The sequence below is a fragment of the Aplosporella prunicola genome (assembly GCF_010093885.1).
Source record: "Aplosporella prunicola CBS 121167 unplaced genomic scaffold K452scaffold_15, whole genome shotgun sequence".
NCBI lineage: Eukaryota > Fungi > Ascomycota > Dothideomycetes > Botryosphaeriales > Aplosporellaceae > Aplosporella > Aplosporella prunicola.
Genome location: NW_022983543.1, coordinates 869,104 through 895,121, shown reverse-complemented (window position 1 = coordinate 895,121; position 26,018 = coordinate 869,104). Strand labels below are relative to the sequence as shown.

General features: G+C 47.4%; 8 protein-coding genes across 8 annotated transcripts; 5 read left to right on the top strand and 3 right to left on the bottom strand.

Annotated features, from left to right (window-relative positions):
* Window positions 1-176: 176 nt before the first annotated feature.
* Window positions 177-1,076, bottom strand: K452DRAFT_288511 (uncharacterized protein). Its single transcript, XM_033540668.1, has one exon. It carries the CDS (start codon window positions 661-663, stop codon window positions 409-411), a length of 255 nt encoding a protein of 84 aa, XP_033396860.1. The 5' UTR covers window positions 664-1,076; the 3' UTR covers window positions 177-408.
* A 335-nt stretch (window positions 1,077-1,411) lies between these two features.
* Window positions 1,412-3,012, top strand: K452DRAFT_288509 (uncharacterized protein). Its single transcript, XM_033540667.1, has 3 exons — window positions 1,412-1,989; window positions 2,040-2,814; window positions 2,882-3,012. The coding sequence occupies exons 1-3, from the start codon at window positions 1,728-1,730 to the stop codon at window positions 3,003-3,005; spliced, it is 1,161 nt and encodes a 386-aa protein (XP_033396859.1). The 5' UTR covers window positions 1,412-1,727; the 3' UTR covers window positions 3,006-3,012.
* Window positions 3,013-4,810: 1,798 nt separating this feature from the next.
* Window positions 4,811-5,717, top strand: K452DRAFT_319375 (uncharacterized protein). Its single transcript, XM_033544233.1, has 2 exons — window positions 4,811-5,232; window positions 5,279-5,717. The coding sequence occupies exons 1-2, from the start codon at window positions 4,836-4,838 to the stop codon at window positions 5,680-5,682; spliced, it is 801 nt and encodes a 266-aa protein (XP_033396858.1). The 5' UTR covers window positions 4,811-4,835; the 3' UTR covers window positions 5,683-5,717.
* Window positions 5,718-6,838: 1,121 nt separating this feature from the next.
* Window positions 6,839-8,206, top strand: K452DRAFT_327340 (uncharacterized protein; the record flags this gene model as incomplete). The annotated part of the gene is made up of 3 exons (XM_033544909.1): window positions 6,839-7,093; window positions 7,147-7,730; window positions 7,789-8,206. 3 exons carry the CDS (start codon window positions 6,839-6,841, stop codon window positions 8,204-8,206), a joined length of 1,257 nt encoding a protein of 418 aa, XP_033396857.1.
* A 9,891-nt stretch (window positions 8,207-18,097) lies between these two features.
* Window positions 18,098-19,378, bottom strand: K452DRAFT_327339 (uncharacterized protein; the record flags this gene model as incomplete). Its single annotated transcript, XM_033544908.1, has 2 exons — window positions 18,098-18,981; window positions 19,030-19,378. The coding sequence occupies 2 exons, from the start codon at window positions 19,376-19,378 to the stop codon at window positions 18,098-18,100; spliced, it is 1,233 nt and encodes a 410-aa protein (XP_033396856.1).
* Window positions 19,379-20,420: 1,042 nt separating this feature from the next.
* K452DRAFT_334670 (uncharacterized protein) lies at window positions 20,421-21,920 on the top strand (the record flags this gene model as incomplete). The annotated part of the gene is made up of 1 exon (XM_033545203.1): window positions 20,421-21,920. The coding sequence occupies exon 1, from the start codon at window positions 20,487-20,489 to the stop codon at window positions 21,918-21,920; it is 1,434 nt and encodes a 477-aa protein (XP_033396855.1). The 5' UTR covers window positions 20,421-20,486.
* A 513-nt stretch (window positions 21,921-22,433) lies between these two features.
* K452DRAFT_309568 (uncharacterized protein) lies at window positions 22,434-23,012 on the top strand (the record flags this gene model as incomplete). The annotated part of the gene is made up of 1 exon (XM_033543259.1): window positions 22,434-23,012. One exon carries the CDS (start codon window positions 22,434-22,436, stop codon window positions 23,010-23,012), a length of 579 nt encoding a protein of 192 aa, XP_033396854.1.
* A 218-nt stretch (window positions 23,013-23,230) lies between these two features.
* On the bottom strand, window positions 23,231-25,629 carry K452DRAFT_334664 (uncharacterized protein; the record flags this gene model as incomplete). Its single annotated transcript, XM_033545202.1, has 2 exons — window positions 23,231-24,936; window positions 25,048-25,629. The coding sequence occupies 2 exons, from the start codon at window positions 25,627-25,629 to the stop codon at window positions 23,557-23,559; spliced, it is 1,962 nt and encodes a 653-aa protein (XP_033396853.1). The 3' UTR covers window positions 23,231-23,556.
* Between the last annotated feature and the right edge of the window lie 389 nt (window positions 25,630-26,018).

Below are 26,018 nucleotides of genomic sequence, written 5' to 3'. Positions count from 1 at the left end.
CTTTCGCGCAATAGGAGCCGTCGCATCGAAGCCAGTCTCGCCTGCTCCAAAGTCCCGGTTTCCCTAAAAAGATCTCACCGCGCGCTCAACACTGCCACTGCTTGCAGAGGGGACAAAGCTTACTATATAGCAGCTGACTGACTTACCGCTCCGCTTCGATTCCAGCCGCAAAGCATTGTCTGCATTCTCTGGTGCACGCACTGCGAGATCCGCCGTCCGGACCGTACGTACCATGACGACATGTGGAACCGCTACGTGGGCTGATGGGCTCTAGAGCGAGGAGCCGGACAGGACTGGAAAAACAAGCAGATCAAGAGGCGGCTCAGCGCTGAAACGCAGCGCAATCTTGCCTGCCGCCTCCAACGTATGATGATGGGCCGTCCCAGCACATCAAGCCGCCGATCCCCATCAGTGCTCGACGGCGGTGCGAAACACCGTCGAGCCTCGCTCTGCGCGCTGTTCTCGAGCTTCGACTTCTGGGCCCCTTGCGCCCTGGTTTGGGCGGCCGAGATGGGCAACTAGCTTCTGTTGTAGGGTGTACTGCTCTTTCCTGTACTTTACGGTTGCTTCGAGCACGATGGCGTCGCTGGCCTCGTTGCGGACTGGGCTCTTCATGTCAAGCACGGTCGAGGCGAGGCGCTCAACGTGCATAGGCGCTTCCATCAATTCCTTGGTTCTGGCAAGCCGCGAGGGCTCTTCGCCGTGCCGATGCCGATGCCGATCCTGGAGTACTGGACCCTGCTCTCGCGAATGCAGCAGGCTCTGGTGTATGTGCTCGGTCGCGTGCGCGTAGTCAGGGTGTGGAGAGCATGCGTGGACGCTGCTACGCCTTCTGCGTGTGTAAGTCGGCGGGATACCGCCGCCCTGGATGTCGCGTATGTGTTTGCTTGTGGATTTGGCGTTGGAGAGGGTGCCGCTGCTGACTTGGGCCGATTGACGAACCGTTTTCGCGGGCTTGTCGCGACAGAGCTCGGGGAAAGTCGCGTCTGGAGGGATCTGTTGCTAACTTGTGGCCTCTGGGAGAAGCCAGAGGGCGCTCTCGTTCACGTCAATACAGTTGCAACAGAGGACAAGGGCTACTCTGATGCATCATGCTCCTCTCGACAATTGCCTCTGAGCGCAGGCGGCTGAGCCTTCTCACTGACGCTATAGTTCTCTTTCGGAGTTCTGGTCGGTCCATCTGCTCGAGGCTGCGCTGCGTGAGCTGCTCCTTGGGCTCCTAGTGAGGGCTGGTATTGCCCAAAGTAAGGCAGTTCGAAGGAAGTACACCAGAAGAAGTTGTAAGACCAAGCGCGGAGGTTCAGCACCGTAAGCCGCCTCGTCCGCCGTACGCTGACGTGTGTCACGTCACGGTCGGCCCGTCGCGGTATTTTGGGGAGGGGAGATGACCTCTCGACCTCTCAGGGGTTCTGCTGCGAGGCCTGTTCGTCACTAGTACTGGATGCTGTCTCGTCTGCATACGGTAAGAAAGGGGAAGGCAAAGAAGGCCGAGGAGGAAGAGAGTCGCATCTTGAAAATTCCCCGCAAACGCGTGCCGCTTGCGAGCCGGGCCGGTCAGGCGCGCAGCCCTAATCTTTATCGATCCGACTGCACCAAGCTTCAACAACCTTCTTCCGTCACCCTTCTTCCCTTGACCAACCTTCTTTTCTTCAAGAGCCTTTGCCTTTCGTGCCTTCTTCTTCTCTCCATCTTTCGACAAACTTTGCTCGTCTACCATCGTCAAAGCCATGGCGCGTTCCTACCACACCATCCCGGGCAAGACTTCCGAGAGCAAGCGCAAGAGCATGGCGTCTACGGCAAAGCCATCCAAGCGCCAGCGTGCTGTCTCCTCAGCCCAAGATGATTACAATGACGGCCCTGAGTACGCGGCAAACAAGATCGTTGACGAGGACGCCACCCGGTACCTCATCGAGTGGCGCGGACACTACGAGGACACCTGGGAGCCCAAGGCGTTCGCAAACAAGGCTCTCGTCGACGAATGGCTCAAGAGTAAGTCTTCTCCGGGACCTGGAGCTTCACCACAGCTGATAATGACACAGCTCCGAAGGCGGGCAAGGGCGGCAAGCGCTCCAAGAAGGTCACTGAGACCGCTGAGAGCGACACCACGTCCAAGACCAAGACCGACCAGGCCAAGACAGCCGTCGCCACGTCCAGCGGCACGAAAAGAGGCCCCGGACGCCCCAAGAAGCTCACCAAGCTTGCGACCGACAGCCAGGCCGAGGCCACTGACACCGCCGAGTCCGACACCGCGTCTGAGGCCAACGTCGCGACCAAGCGCACCCGTTCCGGCGCTTCCAGCAAGCCCACCGAAAGCGAAGCCACTCCCAAGACCACCAAGACCACCAAGACGTACGGCAACGCCCCTCCCACCCCCACGACGCCTCCTACGGCCGCTGCTGCTGCCCCTCCCGCCGCCCCTCCCACCACCGACAAGGGCAAGGGCAAGCACGCCACCAAGCCCAGCGCGCGCACCGAGAGTGAGGCTGGCACCAGTTCCAAGGCTGCCGGCAATGCCAACGCGTCTGACAACGCCCCTCCTGTCCCCACGGCCCCCACCTCTGCCGGCACCCCCAAGGCCGCCTCCAAGGGCAAGGGCAAGAGCAAGGGCAAGGGCAAGGGCAAGGGCAAGGCCGCCAAGGCCTCCACCAAGTACTACACCGCCAGGGGCATCCTGGAGGAGAGCTCCGACAAGTACTTGATTGAGTGGGAGTACACGGAGGACATGGCGGCTCCTCCGGAGGACTCGTGGGAGCCGAAGAGCTTTGCCAACGAGGAGCTGGTGGAGGAATGGGAGGCCTTCAAGAAGGAGAGGAGGTGAGTTTCTTGTGCCCCCTTGAAGGGGTTCGCGTCCGGATGCGTGGGTGCTGACTGTGTGGTGTAGGGGCGAGGCGAAGGGTGATGAGGGTGAGGATGAGGGCGAGGATGAGGATGAGGGTGAGGGTGCGGGTAAGGGTGCGGGTGCGGGTGAGGATGCGGGTGCGGGTGAGAGCGAGGGTGAGGAGTGAGGCGGGGGCGAGGCGGGAGGGAGGGGTTTATGGTGTGCCGGGGGGCATAGCTCCCATATTGACGAATAAGAATCGAGGGTGACGATTTACGAGCTTTTGCGCTGTGCTGTGCTTTGCTGTGGTGCTATAGAGGTCGCTACTAGCTGCCCTGCTGCGTGGCGCCTTAAGCGTATACGGTGAATGACTGCGCGTGCTGTTGAAGGGGAAGAAAAAGGTGCGAATATAGACATTTTAGGGGGTATACGTATACGCTATGGGGTAGGTAGTGTGGGTTTGATACAGCGTCCTAAAGTACGTTTAAAGTGGGTAAAAAGGGCGCTTTTGTATAGTGATGAAGCCTGTCTGATGTAAGCGACGGTGCTGTACTCGCGGTAGGAGAAAGAGAGAGTAGGAGACGGGAAGGTGAGTGTTTTAGGGAGTATGCGTGCGATCTAGGGGTAGTTAATGTAGTTAGATTGTAGTACGATGAACTACGCTGTAAACCGGTAACAAGAGTGCTTTCGCGTAGGGATAAAGCCTTTCTTGCGTTTAGAATAGAGCTTTACTTGCGTACTTGATAGCGCTGCTAAGCGTAGTGTACTATAATATAAGAGGTAGGGTAGGAGTAGTCGGCGGGCTATGCATTGTAGTATAGTGTATTGAGATAGACGGCTCTAAAGCTTTGTTGGAAGAGCACTGTTGCGTGTAGATAAAGAATTTCCTGTGTGGATACTGATGCTGAGCTCGTATATCTTAAGATAATATTTAGCGTAATGTATAGCGGCTATAGCAGCGGGGCTAGAAGCTTTTGAAGTTATATAGGTGAGATAAAGTTATGAGAGTTTCGGCTATTCTTAATTTATATGATGATGCTGAAGTCGTGTAAATAGAAAGAGCCGTTAGTAGGAGCAAATGCGAAAATTTTATGAGTGTATAAAGCCGATCTTGCGTTGACGATGATGCTGTACCCTTATACCTAAAGTATAGCTTTAATATTATGTGTAGCGGTCGTATTAGTAGGCATAGAAGTATTAAAGCTGTATAGGAAGGGAAATATCGTATGTAGATGAGGCCTTTTCTATGGTAATAGTAATTTAAAATTAGTAGCTTTGGAAACAATGCTTGTACTGACATAAAATAGGTATGAGTGTAGGCGTGAGCGTTGAAGCTGTGTGAAAGGGTTACTATTGTATGGGGATGGAGCTTGCCTAGGGTAGGTAATAACGTAGAGTTCTTGTATCCGGAGGTGATGCTTGTAGAGACGTAGAGCGGATATAATCGCAGGTATTATGTACTTACTAGCTTGAAGGTAGAGTACTGCTGTATATGTATAAAGTCTGTCCGGCGCGGACAAGAGTAATAAGCTCGTAGGCTGAGAAGGTGATGTTAGTAAGGGCGTATAATGCTTCTGCTGTATCTATGTGAATATTTCTAGCGTAGGCGAAAGAAAAATGCTCGCGAACTAGGAATGTACTGTTGGAGCGTGCCTATAATACGGTAAGATGAATGGCGTAGCCACATAAAAGGCGTTGTTTGACACCGATAAAGGCCGAACATATAGCTACAAAAAACCAATTTGTGATTGTAGGAAGAAGACGCCGTAGCCCGGAAGCGGGCGAGCGGAATGCGTCAGCGGAGTGGCGGAGTCGGGCGCAGGAGCCAGCGTGCGGAGCGGAGAATGCGGCGAAATTGTGGCGCAGGCGACAGGCGGAAAGTCTAATTTGGACACCGCGATGCCGGCGTTTCTGCCTGGTCGTAAGGACTGCAGTCAAAAAGGCCAGCATCCGCATTCGCATCCCACAACATTGACTTCGTTTTTTCAACTTGATTTCTTTCCATTCCCTTTCCGCAATGGCCACCATCACCAGAAGATCATGGCGCGCTTCTTCCAGGAATTGGCAAATTGAGCTGCAGGGGAAGATGGAGTTTGAGATTTTTAGCAACCTCACCCAGACGGATGTATCGCCCGAGGAGGCCTTACAGCAAATCCTGGCCCGAATCAAGGCCGTCTTAAACAACAAACAGGAACTGGGTCAGCGTCTCTACGACACTGCGAGCTGTTTGATTGAAGTTGCCGAACGGACCGCCGCTCCTGAGCGCCTAAACAAGCTTGCGACGTTTGTAAAGCTGCTGCGAGAGATTACCTGGACGGGCGAGAATGGCGAACCACTAAGACACGATGATTATCTCCTCTTTACCGACCTGCCTGTATTTGGCTACACTCTCGCCGATGAATTGCAGAGCTTCAGTGAGTAGTTACGAGCATTGACGAATATCTGTGCTAATTCTGTCAGGTCCCGACAAATCTGATGGAAATACTGAAGATGAACAAGCCTGGGAAAATCTGGTAACTTTCTGTGCGCAGTTTTCCACTCCAAACAAGATGTTCGACCTCACAGACGTCTATACATGTTGGGACCTCCGGCTTGCATTTGACCCTGAAGGGCCAGCAAATGAATGCACAGTGCGGTCCGCGTGCTTGTGGTTTATTTATGCAGCTGACACGCTTTGGGCTCATGTCCTTGACCCCAAAGTAGAGGATGGGGAAAGGCCGTGGTTTAGTCGGGAGAATTGGAAGTGGTGGAAGAAGTGGCTGAAAGACTTCAAGTCGCAGTTTGGTGCGAAGGAAAGTAGGAGAACGAGGGATCTGATCGATGAGGCTTTAGTGCAGATGAAGCGGGTTGAGAAGAAAAGTTAGGACTACGATTTATATTTATAGATGGAATGTAACGCATCACTCCTTAATCTATGTTGGTTTTATCATGCATCGCCACCACATGAAGATCTCAAAAACCGGGTATGTGACGTTAGGCATACTAAACCTAGCCTCCTAGGTCAGCAGCTGCAGTGTATGGCAGTTGCAGTGGAGGCGGAAGTTTGCGTTTATTCTTTCCACTGGTAAGTGTTGGGGGTTGGGACGTATCTAGTCGCAGGTATATGAGGGCAAATGACGGCAGAAATAAAAGCATGCTCAAATGCTGGTATGTGCCTCGCGGCAAACACTCGGATCAGAGATGATAGAGCGGGATGGCAGCTTGGCAGGACGTCTGTATGGCCGTGGTCTTACCGTTCTCCGCTACTGCCAAGATGGTGAGAGCTCTTATGCCCAACAATTGCGGCTCTTTGGGCAGGAGAAGGCCCGCGATGCTGATCAACACTTCCTAGCCGATTTGCACAGCCTTGTCTTTACATAGTTAGTGCTCGCTTACCCTAGTAGACACTAGAGGTGCACGGTCAACACCATTCATGGGATAGAAGTAGTAATCACTTCTCAATAGGCAGTGTAGTATGCCTTTGACGAAGAAACTCGCATGAAGAAGAGGAAGAGAGAGCTGCAAACATTTGCTACATTCTATATACAGGTGATTGGCTGCTGTCTCTAGAACGCAAAGACAAAATTCCCCAACCTCGGTATTTCACATGTGACATGTAAGTGGAGGGCCTTGCATCACTGCCGTCATGAGCCTCGGTATGTCACATGGAAGAGGGGATGAAGGCATGCTTCCAGTGGAGCAAAGATGTTGTCACGATGCACAAGCAACCAACCCTTACTATACGGTATCCCAACAAGTCTTCAGTGAAGGCAAAGTTGCCAAGTACTCCTACTATTATGGGTATAGTGCATTCGTCTACGCTTATTGTAGCTACATATGGAAATATTCAACCTGCCGAGGCTGTTTCCTGCCACTCGGTTCTCAATGAAGATGAGAAAACATTCAGATATTTTATAGCTCCTGAGTTTGAGTTCGTTTATATAGATCTTGCCCTTCGAGGTTGAGTAACAGATGAGCCGCTTGTATCTCTTTTCACACCACCACTTTGAAGTCCATCGACGATTTACCATGGGTATCCAAATGCCAAAAGTAGCCCTTGGTACTGATGCTGCATGGGGCAGTTATCTCCCATTCGCCATTTTGCTTTCAGCATATCTTCTCATTGCTAGAATGCTCCGGTACAGACGAGCAGAAGCCATACAAGCAGGATTCAGCAATGGCAAGCGACCACTGTCGAGCATGACAACAAAAGAAGCATACGACATTATGACACAGCTTCAAGAGCTCGAGTTCCCTTACACATTTGGCAAAGCCCGAGCAATCGCCCTGCTCAAGGTACGTTTTTCCGTCGATGCAAAAGTCTGCATACATGCTAACCAGGGTCATAGGCAGGTGGAATCCCGTCAATGTCTAAGCTGTTTGCCGTCACCGGACAGAACACCAGACGAAATGCCGGAAAGCGTGCCGTCGACACCGAAATCTTGCTGCGGGAAGTACAATCGAAAGACCGCCAATCAATCCGATACATGGAGGCAGTAGCTCGGATGAACTACCTGCACGCACGATACCGTAAAGCCGGTAAGATCTTGGATGAAGACTTGTTGCATACTCTGGGCGATGGGCTCTTGGAGTCTTTTCGTACCGTGGACACTGGGGAATGGCGAAGCCTCACTGATGTGGAGAGATGTGCTATTGGGATCTTCCACAAGAACTTGGGCGAGGACATGGGGATTCCGTTCACGCCTTTGCCATCTTGCCAAACTGGATGGGATGATGGGCTTCATTTTGCGATGGAACTGAGAGACTGGACACTTCAGTATGAAAAGGAGGTGGCGAAGCCTGTGGCAACTAACGATCAGTATGTCAGAGTCTACGTTGACTCGGTCACTGCTGCTTTGCCGAAGCCCTTCACTACACTTCTCCGAAAGGTGCTTGGTTACGAACTGGACGATACGATGCGAAGCAGTCTCTGGTAAGAACTTTCATAGTATCGAGTGGATACTTCAGTAAGCTAACATAACTATCTCCAGCATCGAAAGCCCAGGAGTACTCCTTAAAGCCCTTTTAGCCATCGTACAAACCACCCGGAAGCTTTCCCTCCGATACCTAGCTCTTCCAAGGCCCTCCTTCCTCGCTGTCAAGCTTGTCGACGACAAGCCAAACCCAGCATCCGGCTTATACAACTTCAGACACCTTGGCTTCCAGCCATGGTACATCAAGCCCGATTTTTGGGCAAAATGGAGCCCATCGGCTTTACTTATGAGGGTTTTCGGTGCAAGGGCTCCCGGGACAGCTGGCGAGAGGTACCGTCCTCAGGGTTATGATTTGAAGACGATAGGTCCACAGCCTCAGGAGGGAAAGGGGCTTGATGATATGATGGCGACTGTTGAGTATCTCAAGTCGCGTGGTGAATCTGGGTGTCCGTTCTCTAAGATGGGGAAAAACTGAATAGTTTCGGGGCCTGCAAGGCAGCGTATCAGGAGCTTAGTATTGGCCACGGGGACGACCTTAACATCTAGCATCGAGTTTCGTAGTTATGAAACTAGACAGGCGAGGAATGTGTCAGTGAAAATGAGGCATTATTTCTAGACCGTGCAACTTCAATGGCTGATGCGATAGATTTTGGATGATTTTTTTAATAACCTCTTATCTAGTGTGGCGATTGGAACTCAACACTGGTTTATATTATTATTTGTTGTTGAGCTACAGTGAACATATGTTCTCGAATCTGATTCTTTTTTGCCTAAAAAATACTCTAATACCTTTTTAATTTCTTATTTAGGTTGTTTTGTTCAGAACTCTCGTAATAGATATGATAACGTAACAAAGCAAGATTCAGCTAAAGCTTCTCTAGTTCTATAGATTATTACTATTCTTCATCATCTAGTTAGTCTTCCTTGAGTTCATTTCTCAATACGGCAGTATATGCGCTTTTAAAATAGCTAATTCAGCAATAAAAATAGCTAAACATAAAGATATTATAGAGAAGATTCCTACTTAAAATTTTCAAGTAGTAAACTATCTCTTAGATATGTTGCTGGCAATATTCTCTTCTAGCACGTGCAAATTTATGTCAATGGCGTAGCCTTGGCTTTATCAGCGCGATTAAGCCGGTCGTGTCAGCCTTAGGGTTCTACCTAGTTAAATAGGAAATTGCCAATGCAATTAACTGAAACTTTTAGCAAGGATTCAATTTCATTTTCCAACGTCTATAAGCTTTCTACCATGAAAACCTGCGCTGGTATTTTGGACTGGGTGATTAGATAAAAGCTTCTTACAATTTCCATTCAGATACGGCTCAAGGCAAGTTCTGGGCTCATTGTGCGAATTATTTTAATTTTACCTGTCGCATTCTTCAAAGATTGCGCAAATATTTGATTTGCTATATCACAAGAAAGTGACAGAATTCTTCATGGTATATAGCCTATACTGGATGAGCAGCCGGACCAAAGCCTTTCGTAAGATTTTCCTTGATTGTTTGGTGGCGTTGTGGAGGTGGGTAGATATATTCAGGTGTGGCACGCCTCGGCAAGGATACAGCGTGGCTAAGTATTGCCTGACGTCACAGACAGGGGGCGGCCATCCCCATCGCATGAACTCTAGCCGACTGAATGGGCGATCCTAAGCGAATATAGCATGCATGCATTCTAGAAATGGTCTGGACTGAGATGACTGTGCCAACAAACAAGGGGAGGCCCCCTAGAGGCTTCTAGTCTCGCTTTCAGCTGCACAGGATAATCACAAGCCGAATTTGGACAGATACTTATTAGGTTTGATATAAAAGCCAGCCGTTTCCGAAGCTTCCGAGATAGGTGAACATGATGAAGCCCCTCCAGTACAATCGCTAAAACAAAGGATCCGCTTCCAAAAACAATTTAAAAGGCTGTACCTTATCAGACCTATAACAACGGTGAAATCAGTCCACCACACCCTCGTTCTTTCAAGAATTCTATGAGACAAGAAATTCATGAGAAGACTACGTACTTACACACCGTTGTAGGAACCATACCTCAGGTCGTTCGTTTCTCACTCCTCAACATCACGCCTTTCTCTGCCAATTCTGAATAGAGAAGCAAGCCTTCTTCTGAAAGAGTCCCTTCTCGAGAAAGAGTGCCTTGGATTCCTTCTCAGGTACACGGAGTCTTTATGGTCACCCTCCCCGTCAGTCTTAACCGTTTGGACACGGATCATACCCGAACATCCCGTTACACCATCCGCTGGAGATGTCAAGTCAAGTTTGACCCAGGCCATATTCTGGCAGACATACTCGTACAAAAGGTGGAGTAATCGCTCCTTACTTAGGAGTGTATCGGTGAAGTGACGGCTTCTCATGACAGCCCGGTCGGTGGAAAGGCTACGGCTCGGTGTCTGTCTAGATGATAACAAGCCTTCATGACGGTCAGCAAGAGGAGTCTAGTCGATGAAAACATGAGCGCCATGGGCTTCGTCCAAAGGCTTCCAAAGTCTGGTAAAAGGACACTCCTAACATACTAGTGGAAACGTCATCACCGGGAATCATTGTCTCTAGGACCTTTTTCAGCCAGACAAGGAAGTTTATCATCTCCAAGTCATCAAAGCTCAGGTCTAACTGCTCGAGAAATGCTCTTGCCTTGCGCAGCGCAAAGGCGATCTCATCCGACATGCTCCAGGTGATTCCCTTGCAGGCGTCTCTTACAGCACGGTACTCTCTGGCATTTGGAGCTCCTACGTCTTGAAAGTTTGTTAGGGCCTGTTTCAACCTAAACCAGACCGACGATACCAACTATGCAAAGTGTACGCCATTAGGGAAAGAACCTTACCCCATATTAGAGATGGGTTCTTGACGACATCCGAGATAATCGATGGTTCTGTTGGTTGGCGAGAGGTGGGCGAAGGGTTTGCCATTTTGCTGCCTAGAGTTGTAGAGAAGCTTTTGGTGAGAAACTCCGCTTCTGTCTACTCTACCAGGGCGTTGACCTCACCTTCCTGTTACATATAATATAGAAACGTGCGTAGGTAAACGAGAACGCAGACCCCTTGGTTGGCCCGAAGTTGACGAGATGCGAAAGGTTAGGTGGCGATATTGGAGAAGCGTAAGCAATGAGCTAGGATTGCTTGGCCTTTGAACCCTTATCAACGGAGATGCGGCTCTTCTCGGTATTTACTGCTTGGGCCAAACAGAGCTTTCCGCGAACATCCGAAGCTTAGGAGGACAATCTATGCTATATAGGCCTTCTTCTTTATGAAAAACTCGCACCTACTCTCTTCACTCATTCGCCTCTGTTGAACTACGGCAAGTGTCTCATTGCCTGGGAAATTTCATGAAGTGATGTCAGCCAGTATCACTCTAACAACGCACAGCTTCAACCCTACGGTTAGTTGTTACACAATAAACTGACTCCCTTACACCACACGTTCTTCTACTGCAAGGAATTAAGGATCTCAACAAGAAACGTGTTCTTTTAGATAGCAGCATATATACCTCTATAGGTAGCAGTAATCTAGGAGGACAAGCGGCGTCCAATTCCTCGCGCCCAGCTTCACAAGTGATTTCCAATAGTCCTACTAAACATTGAATCTAAAATGCCCCTGCAAAGTTTCACAATTACTTCTTCTATCCGATATAGACTAATGTCGATAACATTTCTCTGGGAGGGAAAGTAGTTTTAGTACGTATAAGGGTTTATATTTCAGCCTTCCTTTCCCAGAAAGGCAACTGGACCCGACTAAAGCACCTCAAGTCATTGGTAGATGCTGCAAGGCGCGAAACCAGTCACTGAGAAAAGTTTCTTATCAACTGAGGATTGAACCATCACAATTATCCCTGCAAAAAACAAGGCACGTGGATAACCGGCTAAGGTCAAAAGGCTAATCATGCATATCTCTGACCACGTCAGCTTCATTCATACGTATCTGCCTGTCCGGCTTTCTCAGCCTTCCCATTTTCTCTCTTTTCGGTCGAATTTCGAACAGAACAACAGCTTGAAGTTTTGATCCATATTAGAATTTTGTCCGTCTTCTATATTTTCCTGCAGTTGGCTTTTGCGGTACTAAAACGAACATAAGCTGGACAAAGGTAATGGCGGCTGTGCCCGAGCTCCCACAAGCGTGGGACGTCTTTAAAGTTGAAAGCGGAATTGAAAATGAACCAAGAGACTTTTCGACAAGATATGGCGAAGCAGTGAGCATCTCATACTCATGGTTTTATTAATCACTTTCTCATCCTTGCTACAAACGAAGACAGGATTTACTCAAACATATCGTATCCTCGAGGAGGATACGAGACAACGACTATTCGACAAAGGTTTCGACTTTTCTATAAGCTTTTGCCAGCGAGACCTAAGCACCATTTCAGGTTCAGGACTTTCTGACCCTATTTGGTCTTTGTCCTCATTCAAGGCTCCGGATCCGCCAAATGGGCGTCTAAAAGAACAAACTCCAACCTACGAATGTGAAGTTTAAGAATGCCCGAAGAGTATCCCAAACGAAGACAAAGGCTTCTGGTGGTCACCCTGCCCTAATGCGTTTAGTGACTTTCCTGGCCTGCAGGGTTTTCTTTTCGATTCCGGGGTATGACAGCCTCTTTACGGCCTCTTTTTATATCCAACAATTTTATTTAACGGTCGCAGAATCAGCCGAATGAACACCTGTTTCGACCGCACTCTCATGATGCTTACCAACGGAATTGCGGTGAGTTTTTCCAACGACCACAATACTGTCTAATTGTTGAATTACGACATGGACAGGTCTAGATCTCATCGAAGACCGCCATAGTCATGTGTCTCAGAAGGAATATCGCTGCGACAAGGATGGATGTGAGATGAAGTTCTGTTGAAGTGTACGCAGTTTATATTGCTTTTTCTATGGCTTAGTCATTTAGCACAGGGTATAAGAGGACTCCGCCTACCGGGCTCCTAACAAGATCATGCCACTCATTGCTATCAATTGAAACCCCATTCATTACAACAGTTATGAGCCCGGAAATACGTTTAATACCTTCTACTATCTAAGCGCATATCTACAAAATAATACTAACGTCTTAAGGCATCCAAGCGTCGTCTATACTCCTCGCTATTAAGGACACGTTTCCAGTCACACATCATCTAATAAGCAACACTTTACTATTATCCATCAGTATTATCATTAATTATTAAGCTAAGCACTCTTTGTATTAAATACACGAATTCGGCTAGCGCTAATATTCTTAAGTTACCGTAGAAGCACCGTACCGACTCGCTAGCACGGTCGCACAAAATACTAAGTCGGTCCGACAACGCCACATAATCACGATAGCTTCCTCTAAGCTAATTATCGTCCTTAAATCCTTATACGAGTAGGAGGAATAGTACTTTATTATCTAATCACGGGCAAAGAAGGCTAACGTCCTTAAGTTTATCGATCTAACCTAACCGACTCTTCCTAAATAACTAAAAAAGCCACCGAGGCTATTAGCCCCAGAAAACGACAGCTCTATAGCTAAGCTTTTAGCTAAGAAGCTAGAATACGACTTCTATAAGGAGGATAGAAAAGAGTATAATCGTAATATTAAAGACATTAACGATATCTCTTCGCTTATCGAGGATTCAATTAGCTTCTCTCTACAGCCACTACTACGGAACCTAGCGGATACGCACCCGTATAATCAACTACGTATACTATAGGCTCGGCTATAGCCCTCACGCGACACACAACAAGACCTTCTACTAAACTAGTTAAGGCAACTAGAGAAGCCGCTAACTAATTAGAATATCGATAGATAGCTTACCCAATAGGAAGAGACTATCCTCAAAGCTCGAGCAGTCGACCTACCCAACATCAGTAGTAAACAAGGCCTTAGGTTATTCCTCAGACCTCTCCTCTAGCATAACTCGCAGTACGCGGCTCTCCTCTAGCATAACTCGCAGTACGCGGCTCTAATCTATCAAAGGCTTATTAACGAAGGGTCTCCCTACAACAAGGATATAATAGACCTCATCTCTAAGTATCGTAGATACATACAGCAGCTACGAGCGGTTACTAACCCTAAGATAACTCGGTCTACCTTCGCCGCCTCATTAAAGGGATAATAGTAGTCTAATAAACTACCACCTTGCCTATACGGCTACAACCACTAGTATACTTAGTATTACTACCTAAACACTAAAGCTCGCCCTACCGGTTAGAAACCAAATAAGAAAGTTTAGAAGCAAGTCTAGAAGACGCTCAGCAATTCAACAATAAAGGACAATATAGAAAGAGCTATCACTAGATCGAAGAGTATAAACAAGCACAGATCGTAAGAAACCTCAACGGGCGAAAAAGATAAGGACGATAGTAGAACAGCAACCTCCTTTACAGCCGCTATTATCGCAATATATTTTATAGCCTAAGGACTAACGCGACCTACTACTCTTAACCTCTCATAGATTACGGACACGGGCACTACCCATCACGTCTATAACAGATTTATAAGTAAGCGTTTCACCAAAACACGTAGTACAGGCCTAGAGGATTTTATTCTCAGCGGGAACAGCATCGTTCCAGTAGAATTATTTAGCACTATTACTATAGAGGCAAGCAGGAATAATAAGCGTAAGCCTATTATTTTAAGGGAGGTAGCATATATCCCTTCCTTCATAGGCAACCTTATCTCAATTAGCAAGGCAAACGAGAAAGATATCTACATAGACACTAGACGAATATACCTCTACAATAAGAGGGACAATAGTATTATCTACAACCTTACCTTCGCAGAGGGACATTTCTTCGCAGAATACTATTCTACCAACACTACCTCAGCTCCAATTACTACTACCTTAACTACCCGCAACCTCCCTACGGAGCAGTAGCACTCTATCTTCGCATATATAGGCTCGAACACTATTCAAGCTTTACCTAACGCCGTATCTAGTATAAGTCTAAGCAGTAAGAACCTACCTATCCACTACGATATCTACGCCAAAACCAAGGCTCGTTAACAAATCTCCCGAACCACCAGTAATCACGAAGAAATATCATCAGCTCTATTCTTTCGGGTCTCTCTAGACCTCATCCAAATAACTCCAGCTTTCAACCATCACGAGTAGATAACGCACCTTAATTACGTATCTACTAAATACGTCCTCGCTAAAACTCATATCACTAAATCCGACTACAATACAATCGTCCTAGCAAAGCTTAACCAGATTCTAATTCGCTTTCACTAAACAACAGCCTTTCTTCACTCTAATAGAGAGCATTCTTTTACGCAAGAACTAAAGCAGGAGATTTACCGAAGAGGAATTACGTAGGAGACTTCGTTACCATATACTCCTACTTAAAATAGACACGCCGAACGCTCCGGCTACTCTCTTATCCTTAAGGCAAGAGTACTTCGCATTAGAGCTAACCTTCCTAAACGTCTATAGCTAGAAACTATAAAGGCCGTAGTATACATCTATAATCGGACGCTAATCCAACGTCTCAATTAGAAGACTCCTTTCGAACTAGTTCATAGAAAGAAACCCACTACTAACTACTTACAAGTATATAGCTACAAGGCCTACACACTCGACAAGATAATACCGAAGAAGAAGAAGAAGCTAAGAGCTAGAGTTCTTATTAGCTATTTAGTTAGATATAATTCTACTAACATCTTCCGCATCTAGTACCCGCTAGGGGACCGCATCCTACAAGTCCGAGATATTACTTTTAATAAATTAACCCGCTATTCACTAGAAGACAAGGAAGAAGCACATAAAGTTCCAGAGGTAGAAGAGGAAGACGAACTATTAGAAGTAGTCCTAAGGATTCGGCTAAGTTTAGAAGGGTCGACTAAATCTAATAAATCATCAGCGGAGGATAAACCCGCCCATATAGTAGAACACATAACTAAATCACCCTTAGTATCACGTAACACAACTACCTAAGACAGCCCTTCAAGGCGAATACCTCTATCCACTAACGCGCAAAATAAACGAGGGTAATTAATTACCCCTACACTATCGTTAAGAGAATAAGGAACTCCCTAGCTAGTACAGGACGAGGACACCTTTACGTCCGCACTATTCTCGCCGGCAAGGAATCAAGAGCCTAAAATATTAGGGGGCGAAGAAGAGGAACTACCTCGCCGCTTAGGACGGCTTATTCCTACTCAGTACGAGACCGAACCTAATCTAGCAGCAGCTTCAGGAAATAGAGCTCCGAGAGGCTCTTAAATTAACGCAGATATTAATCCGAATCTCATTCTCGACGAACCCTACAGTCGAAGACGATTAACTCGCCGTAATACGTACGTTACCATACTCAACAATAACTACTATAATAAGTAATCCTTTTAAGCTATATTCCTAGCAGCACCAGTAATAAAACCGCAATTATTACTTCCGTTAATACCGGATACTATACTTAGTAGTCCGCCACTATTACCGAGAATTCGCAGAGATAACCTACCACTAGAGCCCCGGCACTTTAAAGATATAGTAACTCATTCGCTACAAGAACACTTCCACTATACCATACTCAAGGAACTACAGGAAGTCTAGGGTAAGGGGGTATAGACAGTAGCAGATATTACTAAAGCCCAGTCACTTAACAAAGAGATAATCCCTCTTACCTAGGTCTTTAAGTACAAATTCAATAAGTACGGCTACCTTACAAAGGTAAAGGCAAGGATCTACGTACGAGGCGACCTCTAGATAACGACTCAGGATACCTACGCCGCTACCCTAGCCTTCCGCATCTTCCGTACCCTTATTACTATTATCTACGCCTTTAATCTCGAGACTAGGTAATATAATATAGTTAATACCTTTCCCTACGTGCCACTAGAAAACGAAACCTTCTATACTCCGCCTAAAGGTATAAAACTTCTACACGACCGAATCCTACAGCTAAAGCGCGCGCTATACGGATTAAAAGAATTACCTACCTTATAGCAGAAGTATTTTTTACAGAACACTACAGGACCTCGGCTTAGAAGCTATCCTAGACGCTCCCTACCTTTATACTAACGAATATTTATTCGTTTTCTTCATCGTTAACGATATCATCATAGCCTTCCACAAATAATATAAAAAGTTCGCCAACGCCTTTCAGGAAGACCTATTCCAGCGCTATAAGATAAGGATAATAGGAGAAGTCTAGTAGTTCCTTACTCTTCGAATAGTAAGAGATCGCGCTTAGCGACTTTTATAGCTCTCTCAAGAGTTATACATCTCCAGCATTATAGCTCGTTACAACGTTAAGGAAAATCTAAATACGCTAACGCTACTACCGGCTAATAAATAGTTAGTTCTAAACGAGGAGGACTACGCTACGCCGCAGGACGTTCATACGTATTAAAGTAAGATAGGCTCAGCTTAGTTTACAGCCGTTAGCACGCGTACGGATATTACCTACGCTTACTCTTCCCTCTCTACTTATTTAAGCAACCCCTCGCCGCGATACTAGTAGCTCGCTCAGCGCTTACTCGCCTACCTAGGCGCTACTCGCAAGCTAGCTATCTACTTTCAGGGATATACTCCCGAGCAGGCAGTCTTTACCATCAGCAGTAACGCATCATATAGCAACGACCTAGCCACGCGTCATAGCCATCAGGGCTTACTAATCACACTATTTAGAGGGCCGGTCGATTAGAAATCCTCTAAACAACCTATAGTTACTACCTCAAGCACTAAGGCAGAGCTCCTTACTCTATTAGACACGGCCAAGCAGTACTATTAGTAGAAGCGTTTCTTCCGAGGAATAGAGTTTAATCCTAGACACTACATTAAAATTCAGTACGACAACAAGCAAACTCTTCGCCTTATAGAAGAAAATACTACTAAGCTTATTACTAAGCTTAGACATATAGATATTCATCATTACTAGCTTCGCCAAGAAGCTTAGGCAGGAAACGTTAGCTTTCGTTAGACTCCGACAGTAGACACGATAGCTAATAGGCTAACTAAATCCCTTCCAAAACAAAGGCACTAAGCCTTTATCAAACAGCTCGGCCTAGTCCCTACGCCTAAATAAGACATAGCAGAAGATAACCACCTTAGATTAACTATTTCTTTATCTACATCAGCTACCATCTTTTTACTATCTTACCTTTCTTAATACTGCAGCGTTTATCGCGTACTGCCTAAAGCGGCACTACGCGAAGGGGGTGTATTAAAGTATACGCAGTTTATATTGCTTTTTCTGTGGCTTAGTCATTTAGCACAGGGTATAAGAGGACTCCGCCTACCGGGCTCCTAACAAGATCATGCCACTCATTGCTATCAATTGAAACCCCATTCATTGCAACAAGTTCTTTAATCAAAGCGCGCTAAGGTATGTTTCGATTGTCAACGCTTTTTCCGCATTTTATTTCTAACGAGCTCCAGATAGTATGCGTCGCCTTGTCAGCCTGATATACTACCCAAATTGTCTGAACCGTGGAATATTAAAGTTCCCCACATATTCCTTGATTATTCTTGCCTCCCTAATAGGTGGTCTAGCCACAATGAAAACGAGCAGCGTCATTGGAATTGCCACAACAAAAAATAGCCAGAAACCAGAACTCCCAGGAGCAGTGTTATTGTTCATGCTAAAAAGCCCCGTAGTGAATGTAAAAGGTACGAAAATAAGGGCCAAATAAGTAAGGCGAGTAACATTTGCGGTTTCCGCGAAAGACTGCCGACTGTCCGCAATTTGGACCATCGATGTGGCAATTGGGAGCATGTTTTCGTAAAGTTGGCCGAAGCTCACCACACGGGTCGCGAGGTGATCATAATCTTCAGCAATGGTTTCCCAAGAAGAGTTCCGTTGCTTCGTGTCATACGAATCGCGGATGAATCGGGCAGTAGCCCTAAGCTTCTGTTCTGAAGACATGCTTCGACGGCGCCAACTCTGCAATGTTTGCAGGTCAGAACTGAGCCTTTCAAGCTCCTGGGGCATATCTGATAGCCCCCCAATTTTGTATTCGTATTCCTTGATGCTGTGATGCATAACCGTGAGATAGTTTACCCATTCAGCAGCAACTATACGCAGAGGGAAATATGCCAAATGAAGAAGGATAGGTGACTTCGGTTCGAAAAATAAAGGTTTTTGTCGTTTCCAGTAATAGACAAGATCTTCTATCAATCCAGACCTTTTCGGACCACAAGTAACCTCCGACTTATAGGATAACTCGGCGTTTTGGAAATCTTCATAACCTCCTAGAAAAGGTTTTGAACCGAAGTTAAAGAGCAGCACATCTTTCTTTTTGTCCTTGACAGAGTAATATATGCTGCTAATTGGAGGATCAACAAGAACAATACCTGCTCCTTATGTTAGTCGTAGGTAACGAGTTATGATTTAGGCCTTACCAATCCACTCCTGGTTAGGTAATGTAGTCTTATAGATGGAGCAGCAATGTTGTGCCAGACCAATATGGAACCCCTTGGTTTTCGGGAGAACAACCACTTTTCTGTATACATTTGATGGTCGTAGGAGTTGCTTTTGTGGGATCTCCGGATCATTAAACACAACTGTCCGATGGTAGTGGATGTTTATATATTTGTCAACCCTAAGGCGGGACGGAAGCATCGCCATATCCGGTGTCTGAACACTGATGTCCGGCCACGGAGGTTGAAGATGCGAGGCGAAGAAAAGAGGATCCAACTGTAACACTGACCCGAGTATCTCAACGATGGCCGGTGTCAGATCTTCGATCATGAGGATTCGCCCATGGACGTCTCTATTCTTTGTGTTGCTGCACTGCTTCAAAAGGTGCTCCAGATCCTCAGCCTCGATTGTCTGCACAAGCGGATCGGTATGATCGGATAAGAATTCCAGAATAACAAGGCGGCAAGCTGTCTTCTCCAGCCACTGCGCCTTAAGGAAGTCCACAACATTCTGAATGCTTGGGTTTCTCTCACGTTGTGCCGCAACGAAGGCATGGTAGTTTTCCATTAGGTCTCGAACGAAGGATGTTGAGAAACGTGGAAAGTCGAATATATTCGTGGCTCCTGCCCAGACTGTAAATTATTTTTCCGAGATACCACCTTTGCAGTGATTTCTTAGGTGAGGCGTGTCATTTTCCTGGGCAGCCTTGTCTGATGTATCCGGTGTGCCAAATCCGTCGTTGCAAGGGTTAAAGCAAGTTTTTCATGATACAGATATTGCTGCCTGGCACTGCCATATACGTGGCTTACATGTCAGCCGAAGATTTGGGCAAATCACCGTTGAGCACATCAGCGAGGTGCAGCTGACTTGTAATCCCTGTCCGAATGTTTTTAATCCTACATACCTTACTGGTCAAAAACAAGTCCGCAGCAGTTAGTACGATAAACACAATTTTACTCTGAGCCATAGAAACTCATCATATTTTAATTTTGCAAACCTCGTTCGCATTGCGAAAACCAATTAAGGGCACCACATACCTAAAAACACACTTCGTGTGTTTATTTCGTTATGTAAAACGCAAATTGAATATTAGTTTATGTCCAGCGACCTGAATCTTACAGCAGCCAACGGTATATACTTCTAATTACTTATTTGCAGACATTCACAGCCTCATAAAAGATGAGTCCGCCTTTCTACCAGCTTTCGCGACCGGTGAAGCTCGAATATCGCCTTGGAATCAGCCTTTCATCCTAACCATCCGTCACTTCGAAAGATTTGCATTAAAGTTAAGCCTTAGAGATACTTTAAATATAATAAAGATGGAGTTCTCGGTGAAACTCTGTCACTCGAAAACAACAACTATTTTTCCACCCCCAAACCTTGCCGTTGTATCCAAACTAAACACCCTCTTGCCTTCCTTGATCAAACTTCAAAAAACATGAACGGGTCCAATTTTGAAAACGAACCTATACCAGAAATCATTGCCGAGTTTTGTAAAAGCTACAAGGCAACAGGGGACGATGGAAAAAATCAATCCTACTATTCCAGTCTCGCGGACTACGTGCGAGGACAATGTGAAGACTTCTTCCGCGTTCGATTCGACGCGAATGTCACGTCTCGAGCCAAGTCTCCGAAGACTCTTCAAGAAAAGCTCGTGAAACGTCATCCACGGAAAAAATACACGACCCCAGACAGTATCAGAGATGATATCCCAGATCTAGCAGGAGTTCGAATAGCCCTGTTCTACCCAAACCACAAGTCTCGCGTCAACAGCTTCATTGTGGAGACTTTCCATGTTGACGAAAAGATCGAACATCCAATTGACAAAAGTAAAGTCACATTGGAAGAAGAGTCGCATCTACAAGACGAATACAATCGCCGCTTCAAAGGATATCAGGCCACTCACTATCGTATACGCTTCAAAAAGCCACCAACTCAGTTCAGGAAAAAGGACAGAATCGAAATCCAAGTCATGTCGGTTCTTCAGAGTGCGTGGTCTGAAGTTGAACACAACATCCTGTACAAGAAGCTCGGAGGATCTCCTTCATTTCCAGAGAGACAAATGTTAGATGGACTCAATGGATTGGTTTCGGTTGGAGAGCTCTACGTGGAACAATTGAGCTCTATGCACGATGACCGAATAATGTCAGAAAAGGGCATCGGAGAGCAGTTTCCGAACCAATACGAGTTAGGGACCTTCCTCATCTGTAAGATACGCCATAGCCGAGGCCAAGAAGATTTCGACACCTCCTCAGTTGAAGTTCTTCTAAAGTTTCTCAAGCTTGAGAGCGTGGGGATCAACAGCAAGGATATGCTGAGCTCAAAGCTTTCGCAGCACAAAATTGAGACCAATCTTGACACAGAGCTCAAAACACCATTCAGCACTAAGCCGAATATCTCGATTATCATCATGGAGCGGCTGCTCAATACGAAAACTCTCACGGAAAAAGCTCAAAAATTTGCAACAAGCTCTGTTGCAGAGCGTTGCAAAGTCTTAGCTAGCACTATCATCTCTTTGGACGAGCTTTTCCCTCCGGTCTCCTTTTGGGCATGCGATGAGCTTATGGGATGGCAGAGTTCACCGTTGAGCGATGAGGATTCTTCAAGAATGAAAGCCCTGGAATGGCTTATGAACGGTCAATTGCCGAGAAATATGCTCATTGGCGACAAGGTAACTATGACGGAAATAGACCTTCAAAGGATTGAATGTCTCTGGAACTGGTTAGATATGCATTCTTCAAAGTTCGTCCGCTTTGTCTTTTCCCTTTCGAAGCTTGGAGTGGTAAGAGACTTTCCGCAGGATATTCTTCTTCTCGAGAGAACATACCGTGTCATGCAAGAATATTTACAGGATTTTACACTTTTCGGATAGTGGGGGAAAGTTATGTTTTCGAGGATCGCATTTACTCAGGATAGAATGGGATTCCACCAAGATTGAATTTTTTACTATAACTTACGAGTTTAATGCAACATTGTACTACATATATTTTTGCCTCGAGGGTACGTTATACCTTACAAAAAGAAGTCGTTAATTAAGGTCTTTAATAATCGGGCGTATTGCTTGATTCAACCTATAGATTAACTGTATATACTCTTTAGGTAGTCAAAGCTATACAAAGCTTGGTATTTTCTTCAAAAAGTTCGCTTTCACAATAGTTTTTCCTGATTAGGTATGGTCTATTGACAAAGAAGTTGAGTCAAAAATTGGACGAAGCGTGATTTTGACGTAGGTTACAAATCGGTAGAGACGCAGCTGCAGGGGAAGGTTGCAGTTACAATCCCGAGACTCGACAAACGCTCCAGCGCTCCCACGTCACCCACAACTCTACCAGACACTTGCTTTCCGCATCCCGATTCTGTCAACTACAACTACATCCATCCCATCATGATACCATTCCGCGTCGCAATCCCTTTCTACCGTACCAGCCTGCCGACAATCCGAAGGTTTACCCTCGCAACCAGCCATCTCCACGACAACCGCGATACCATCCGTACCAACCATTATCGCTATCGAAAGCAGCCCTATGGCACTTGGTTTTCGACTCCCACGCAACAACATCAAGAAGACAGTACCGAATCCACAGTCACAGATGAACCCATCAGAAGCCCTGACTTCAGTGGCCCACCTGTCCATCGGTTGCCCCAAGAAAATATGTCCGAAACCGAAGTGGCACTGAGGCTTGCACGCAGAGAGCTTCAAAAATACGAATCCTCAAAGTGGTGGGCAGAGGCGGGGATTAAGCATACTATTGCACGCGTCGATGAGCTTTCCAAACAGCATGAGCGAGAGAAAGAGCATGCGCGAGAGAAAGAGCATGCGCGAGAGAAAGAGCAATTACTTCGGGAGAAAAACCATCGTCCAACACAATCAAAAGAGGAGTTGCGTGCTCTTTTTGGTCGACAAGAGGAATCGGTGGAAGAGACAGAGGAGAACAAGCGTCCCCTGCGTAAGAGGCCTACCTAAATTATCAAAACATAATTGGCTTCATGCTAGTGCTAACAAGTCTCATTTGTAGAAAGAACACTGGACACGCTAGGCAAGATCTAGAACTGCCCCTTGCAGAGAAAAATGCTAATTGAAACTATCCTTGTGCGCATTATATCGATACGCGTTGGCACTGACCGGCCAGGACAATGTCACACTCTTATGCTAATTCGTGGACACGTTTCAACATCAAGCAGCAGCAAGCCACAAGAAGCATACACCCAAGCAAGCAAAAGTTCGCAAAGCCAACGAAGGCAAAGCATTTAATATCGACACTTCCCGTCAACAGAGCCATAGTAGAACCGTGCCCAACCCTTCCTCTTCCTCAAAAAGAGCTCAAGCGAACGCATCCCGACCCCACCAACCAGCAATTACGCAAGCAGGCTAGCTCCCGCCCAAAAGCCAGGCAAGCACCGGCAACGATCCCCGGCAGCATCCACCGACCCGACGCTAGTCTCGCACGCTACGGCGCCACCGAGCGCACAGTATCTCGACCAACTCTTCCCAGCGCGCTACGCCCCCACTACCAAAGTTCGACGTCCACCTCCTCCAGGGCCTGCTCATGCCACACAGCCATCTCGACCCTCCCCAGCGCCTCGCGGAGCACATGCCCACCCTCCCACCTAACGCACAGAACGTTATAAAATGCATACCGGCACTTATCGCGCCCCGTCTCCGGCCAATTAAGTTCCTCGAACCTATAATCACGGCCGTCTTCCCAGCTCAAAACGCGCCCGCTCGAGAGGGCAATAAGCTCGCACTCCTGCCCCACTGGAGCGATGTGCGCGTCGCCCAGCCGTATGTTCAGGTGCAGCAGGCCTGCCCATTTCCCTTGGCTTTTGTCGGCTAGTTTGACAGTCGTCGCTAGGTCGGGGTTTTTTCCAAGGTTGGGGATGACTTCGCTGATCATGAAGAAAGCGCGGGTAGAGCGGAGGCGAAGACGAGCTGGCCATGTGCGCAGCTCTTGCACTGGTGGCATTTCCGCCACTGATGGCCAGGGATATGCGAATTCGAGGGCGGGAACTTGCGAGGTGGTGTAGAAGGTTTTCTGTCCGTCTTTGGATTCTATCCATTTATCCGTTGGAACCGTGGAAGTCCCCGCCTTGGCTCGCCATACGCTGTAGTCATTGCGGATTATTCTGTGGAGGTCGGGTAATGGCCCAAGATGGGTCCACTCAGCTACCGGCTCCAGCTTGCATAACGTTCCCCAAGGCGGTCGTTGCCGGACAAAGTCGTCAGGAATGCAGAAATCCATATCCACCCGACCTTTCCATCCCAGCCAGGACCAACTAGGAAGAGCACATCCATTCTCCCGGGCTCTTCTTTCCATAGAGAAACGCGGCTGCCACAATAGAGCGTAATCGAAGAAAAACTCAGGCAGGCCGTAGAGAAACCCTCCAGGAACCGATCGTTGAAGAACGTTCTCTATTCCTGTAAACGCGGATTGCGCATCCTCCGGATACGTCAGGTCCCTGTAGTTGTATGCATCGACAAGGTCTGTCCAATGCCGAAGGTTGGGCCAAGCATCAAACCTCAGCGACCATTTGTCCCGCTGGTTCTCCTCGGTATTGGTGTCTTCAGGGTTACTGCGGGTATCCTCTCTCCAGGAACTCCTTTGGCATTTCCAGAACACACTATCCCTAGAGAATAATAGACACCGTCGAGCCAGGTATATCTCTTGAAATGTCCATCCTCTCCTCCCATGTGGTGTGCCCTGGCTAAACTCCTCCGTTTTCGACACCAGCGTAGACTGTGGGAAACGGATAACACTTTGCAAACACCAGCGGGGCGCAGATCCTGCGCCCACTCCGGGAAGTCCGTGGTCGGCGTGTTTTCCATCCGCGGCCACGATGGTGCAGTAGGAGTTCGCGTACACCGAGTCCATGTTCAGGATATGGTAGTTCTTGCTCTCGAAATCATCTTGAACAATGCAGAGACGGTCCACCCAGAGATAGCGCTCGCCGAGCCCGCGTACAAGTCTCATGGCGTCCCGAATGGTGTTTGGAAGCGCGACTGCGTCAGTGTCTGGCGAGAGGGTTCCTGCCTGCTTAAGGGCCTCCAGGTTTTCTTTCCGCGCCTCGACGGCGTCTGCGGATCGGCCCCAGACGTACGACAGTGCAAAGTACTTGACGTTTCCCGGACAGGTGACTAGACAACCTTTTTCCACGTCTAAGAGACGCAGTTTCTCGAGGCTTTCGATCGTGTTATCCGGAGGAAAGTGGTGGCAGTGTCCCTCGTGCAGCGTATCGCAGAAAGCTAGCCACTGCTGTATCCGTGATAGATCGATCCACTTCCTATCCAATAGCTCGGCCCTGTCTTCCTTGTCGTCTTTCCGGAGGAAATAGCCAAGACCACGGATGCTTCGGTTTTGCTCCGATGCCAGAAGGAGTGGTTCACCGGTATTAGACTGTCTTGAGAGCACGACTTGAGCGGCTAAAGACCCTCCACTTGGCGGTGCGGCTCGTTTTGCTATTCCTAGACAGGAGGAGCATGTTCTAGATTTTTTCCGGAGCTCGTCGATTGTGCCGAGGTCGATATCCTCGGATAAGTTGTTGTAGATTTTCGAGTCAAGAGAGAGACAAGTTTCGCACGTCATGACGGGAATTCGGGAAGTCTATAGTCTTAGTGGAGACGTTGCGAAGAGACCATCTTGAAAGAAGCAAGTGACAATGGCGACAAAGATTATATGTACACGTTGGGGGCCGGACCAAGCGTTGCGTACTGGAACCCGCTTTTCTGCACACCCCTACGGCAATCTATCCTGGAATGGGCTGCTCCGGGGACACACTTAAGCGGTAACAGGTATGTATGCAGTAGCTGCACGTCGAACAAACCATCGACGATGGACCAGTTGGTTCCTGACAGACATCGCAGGACAGACGCCTCAGCCACAGACGAGTAATTACACTCGTTTCCGTCCCTCTGCACCTTCAGCCACCTTTCGTGTACTGCAAACATATGTCCCTCCCTAGTGTAGTGCCGTAG

Excerpts from the sequence above, each read along its gene's own strand:
- K452DRAFT_288511 (XM_033540668.1), bottom strand. The coding sequence starts at position 663 with ATGGAAGCGCCTATGCACGTTGAGCGCCTCGCCTCGACCGTGCTTGAC.
- K452DRAFT_288509 (XM_033540667.1), top strand. The coding sequence starts at position 1,728 with ATGGCGCGTTCCTACCACACCATCCCGGGCAAGACTTCCGAGAGCAAG. Across the intron at positions 1,990-2,039 it reads CGTCGACGAATGGCTCAAGA|CTCCGAAGGCGGGCAAGGGC; the intron begins GTAAGTCTTCTC and ends ATAATGACACAG. Across the intron at positions 2,815-2,881 it reads GCCTTCAAGAAGGAGAGGAG|GGGCGAGGCGAAGGGTGATG; the intron begins GTGAGTTTCTTG and ends TGTGTGGTGTAG.
- K452DRAFT_319375 (XM_033544233.1), top strand. The coding sequence starts at position 4,836 with ATGGCCACCATCACCAGAAGATCATGGCGCGCTTCTTCCAGGAATTGG. Across the intron at positions 5,233-5,278 it reads CGATGAATTGCAGAGCTTCA|GTCCCGACAAATCTGATGGA; the intron begins GTGAGTAGTTAC and ends TAATTCTGTCAG.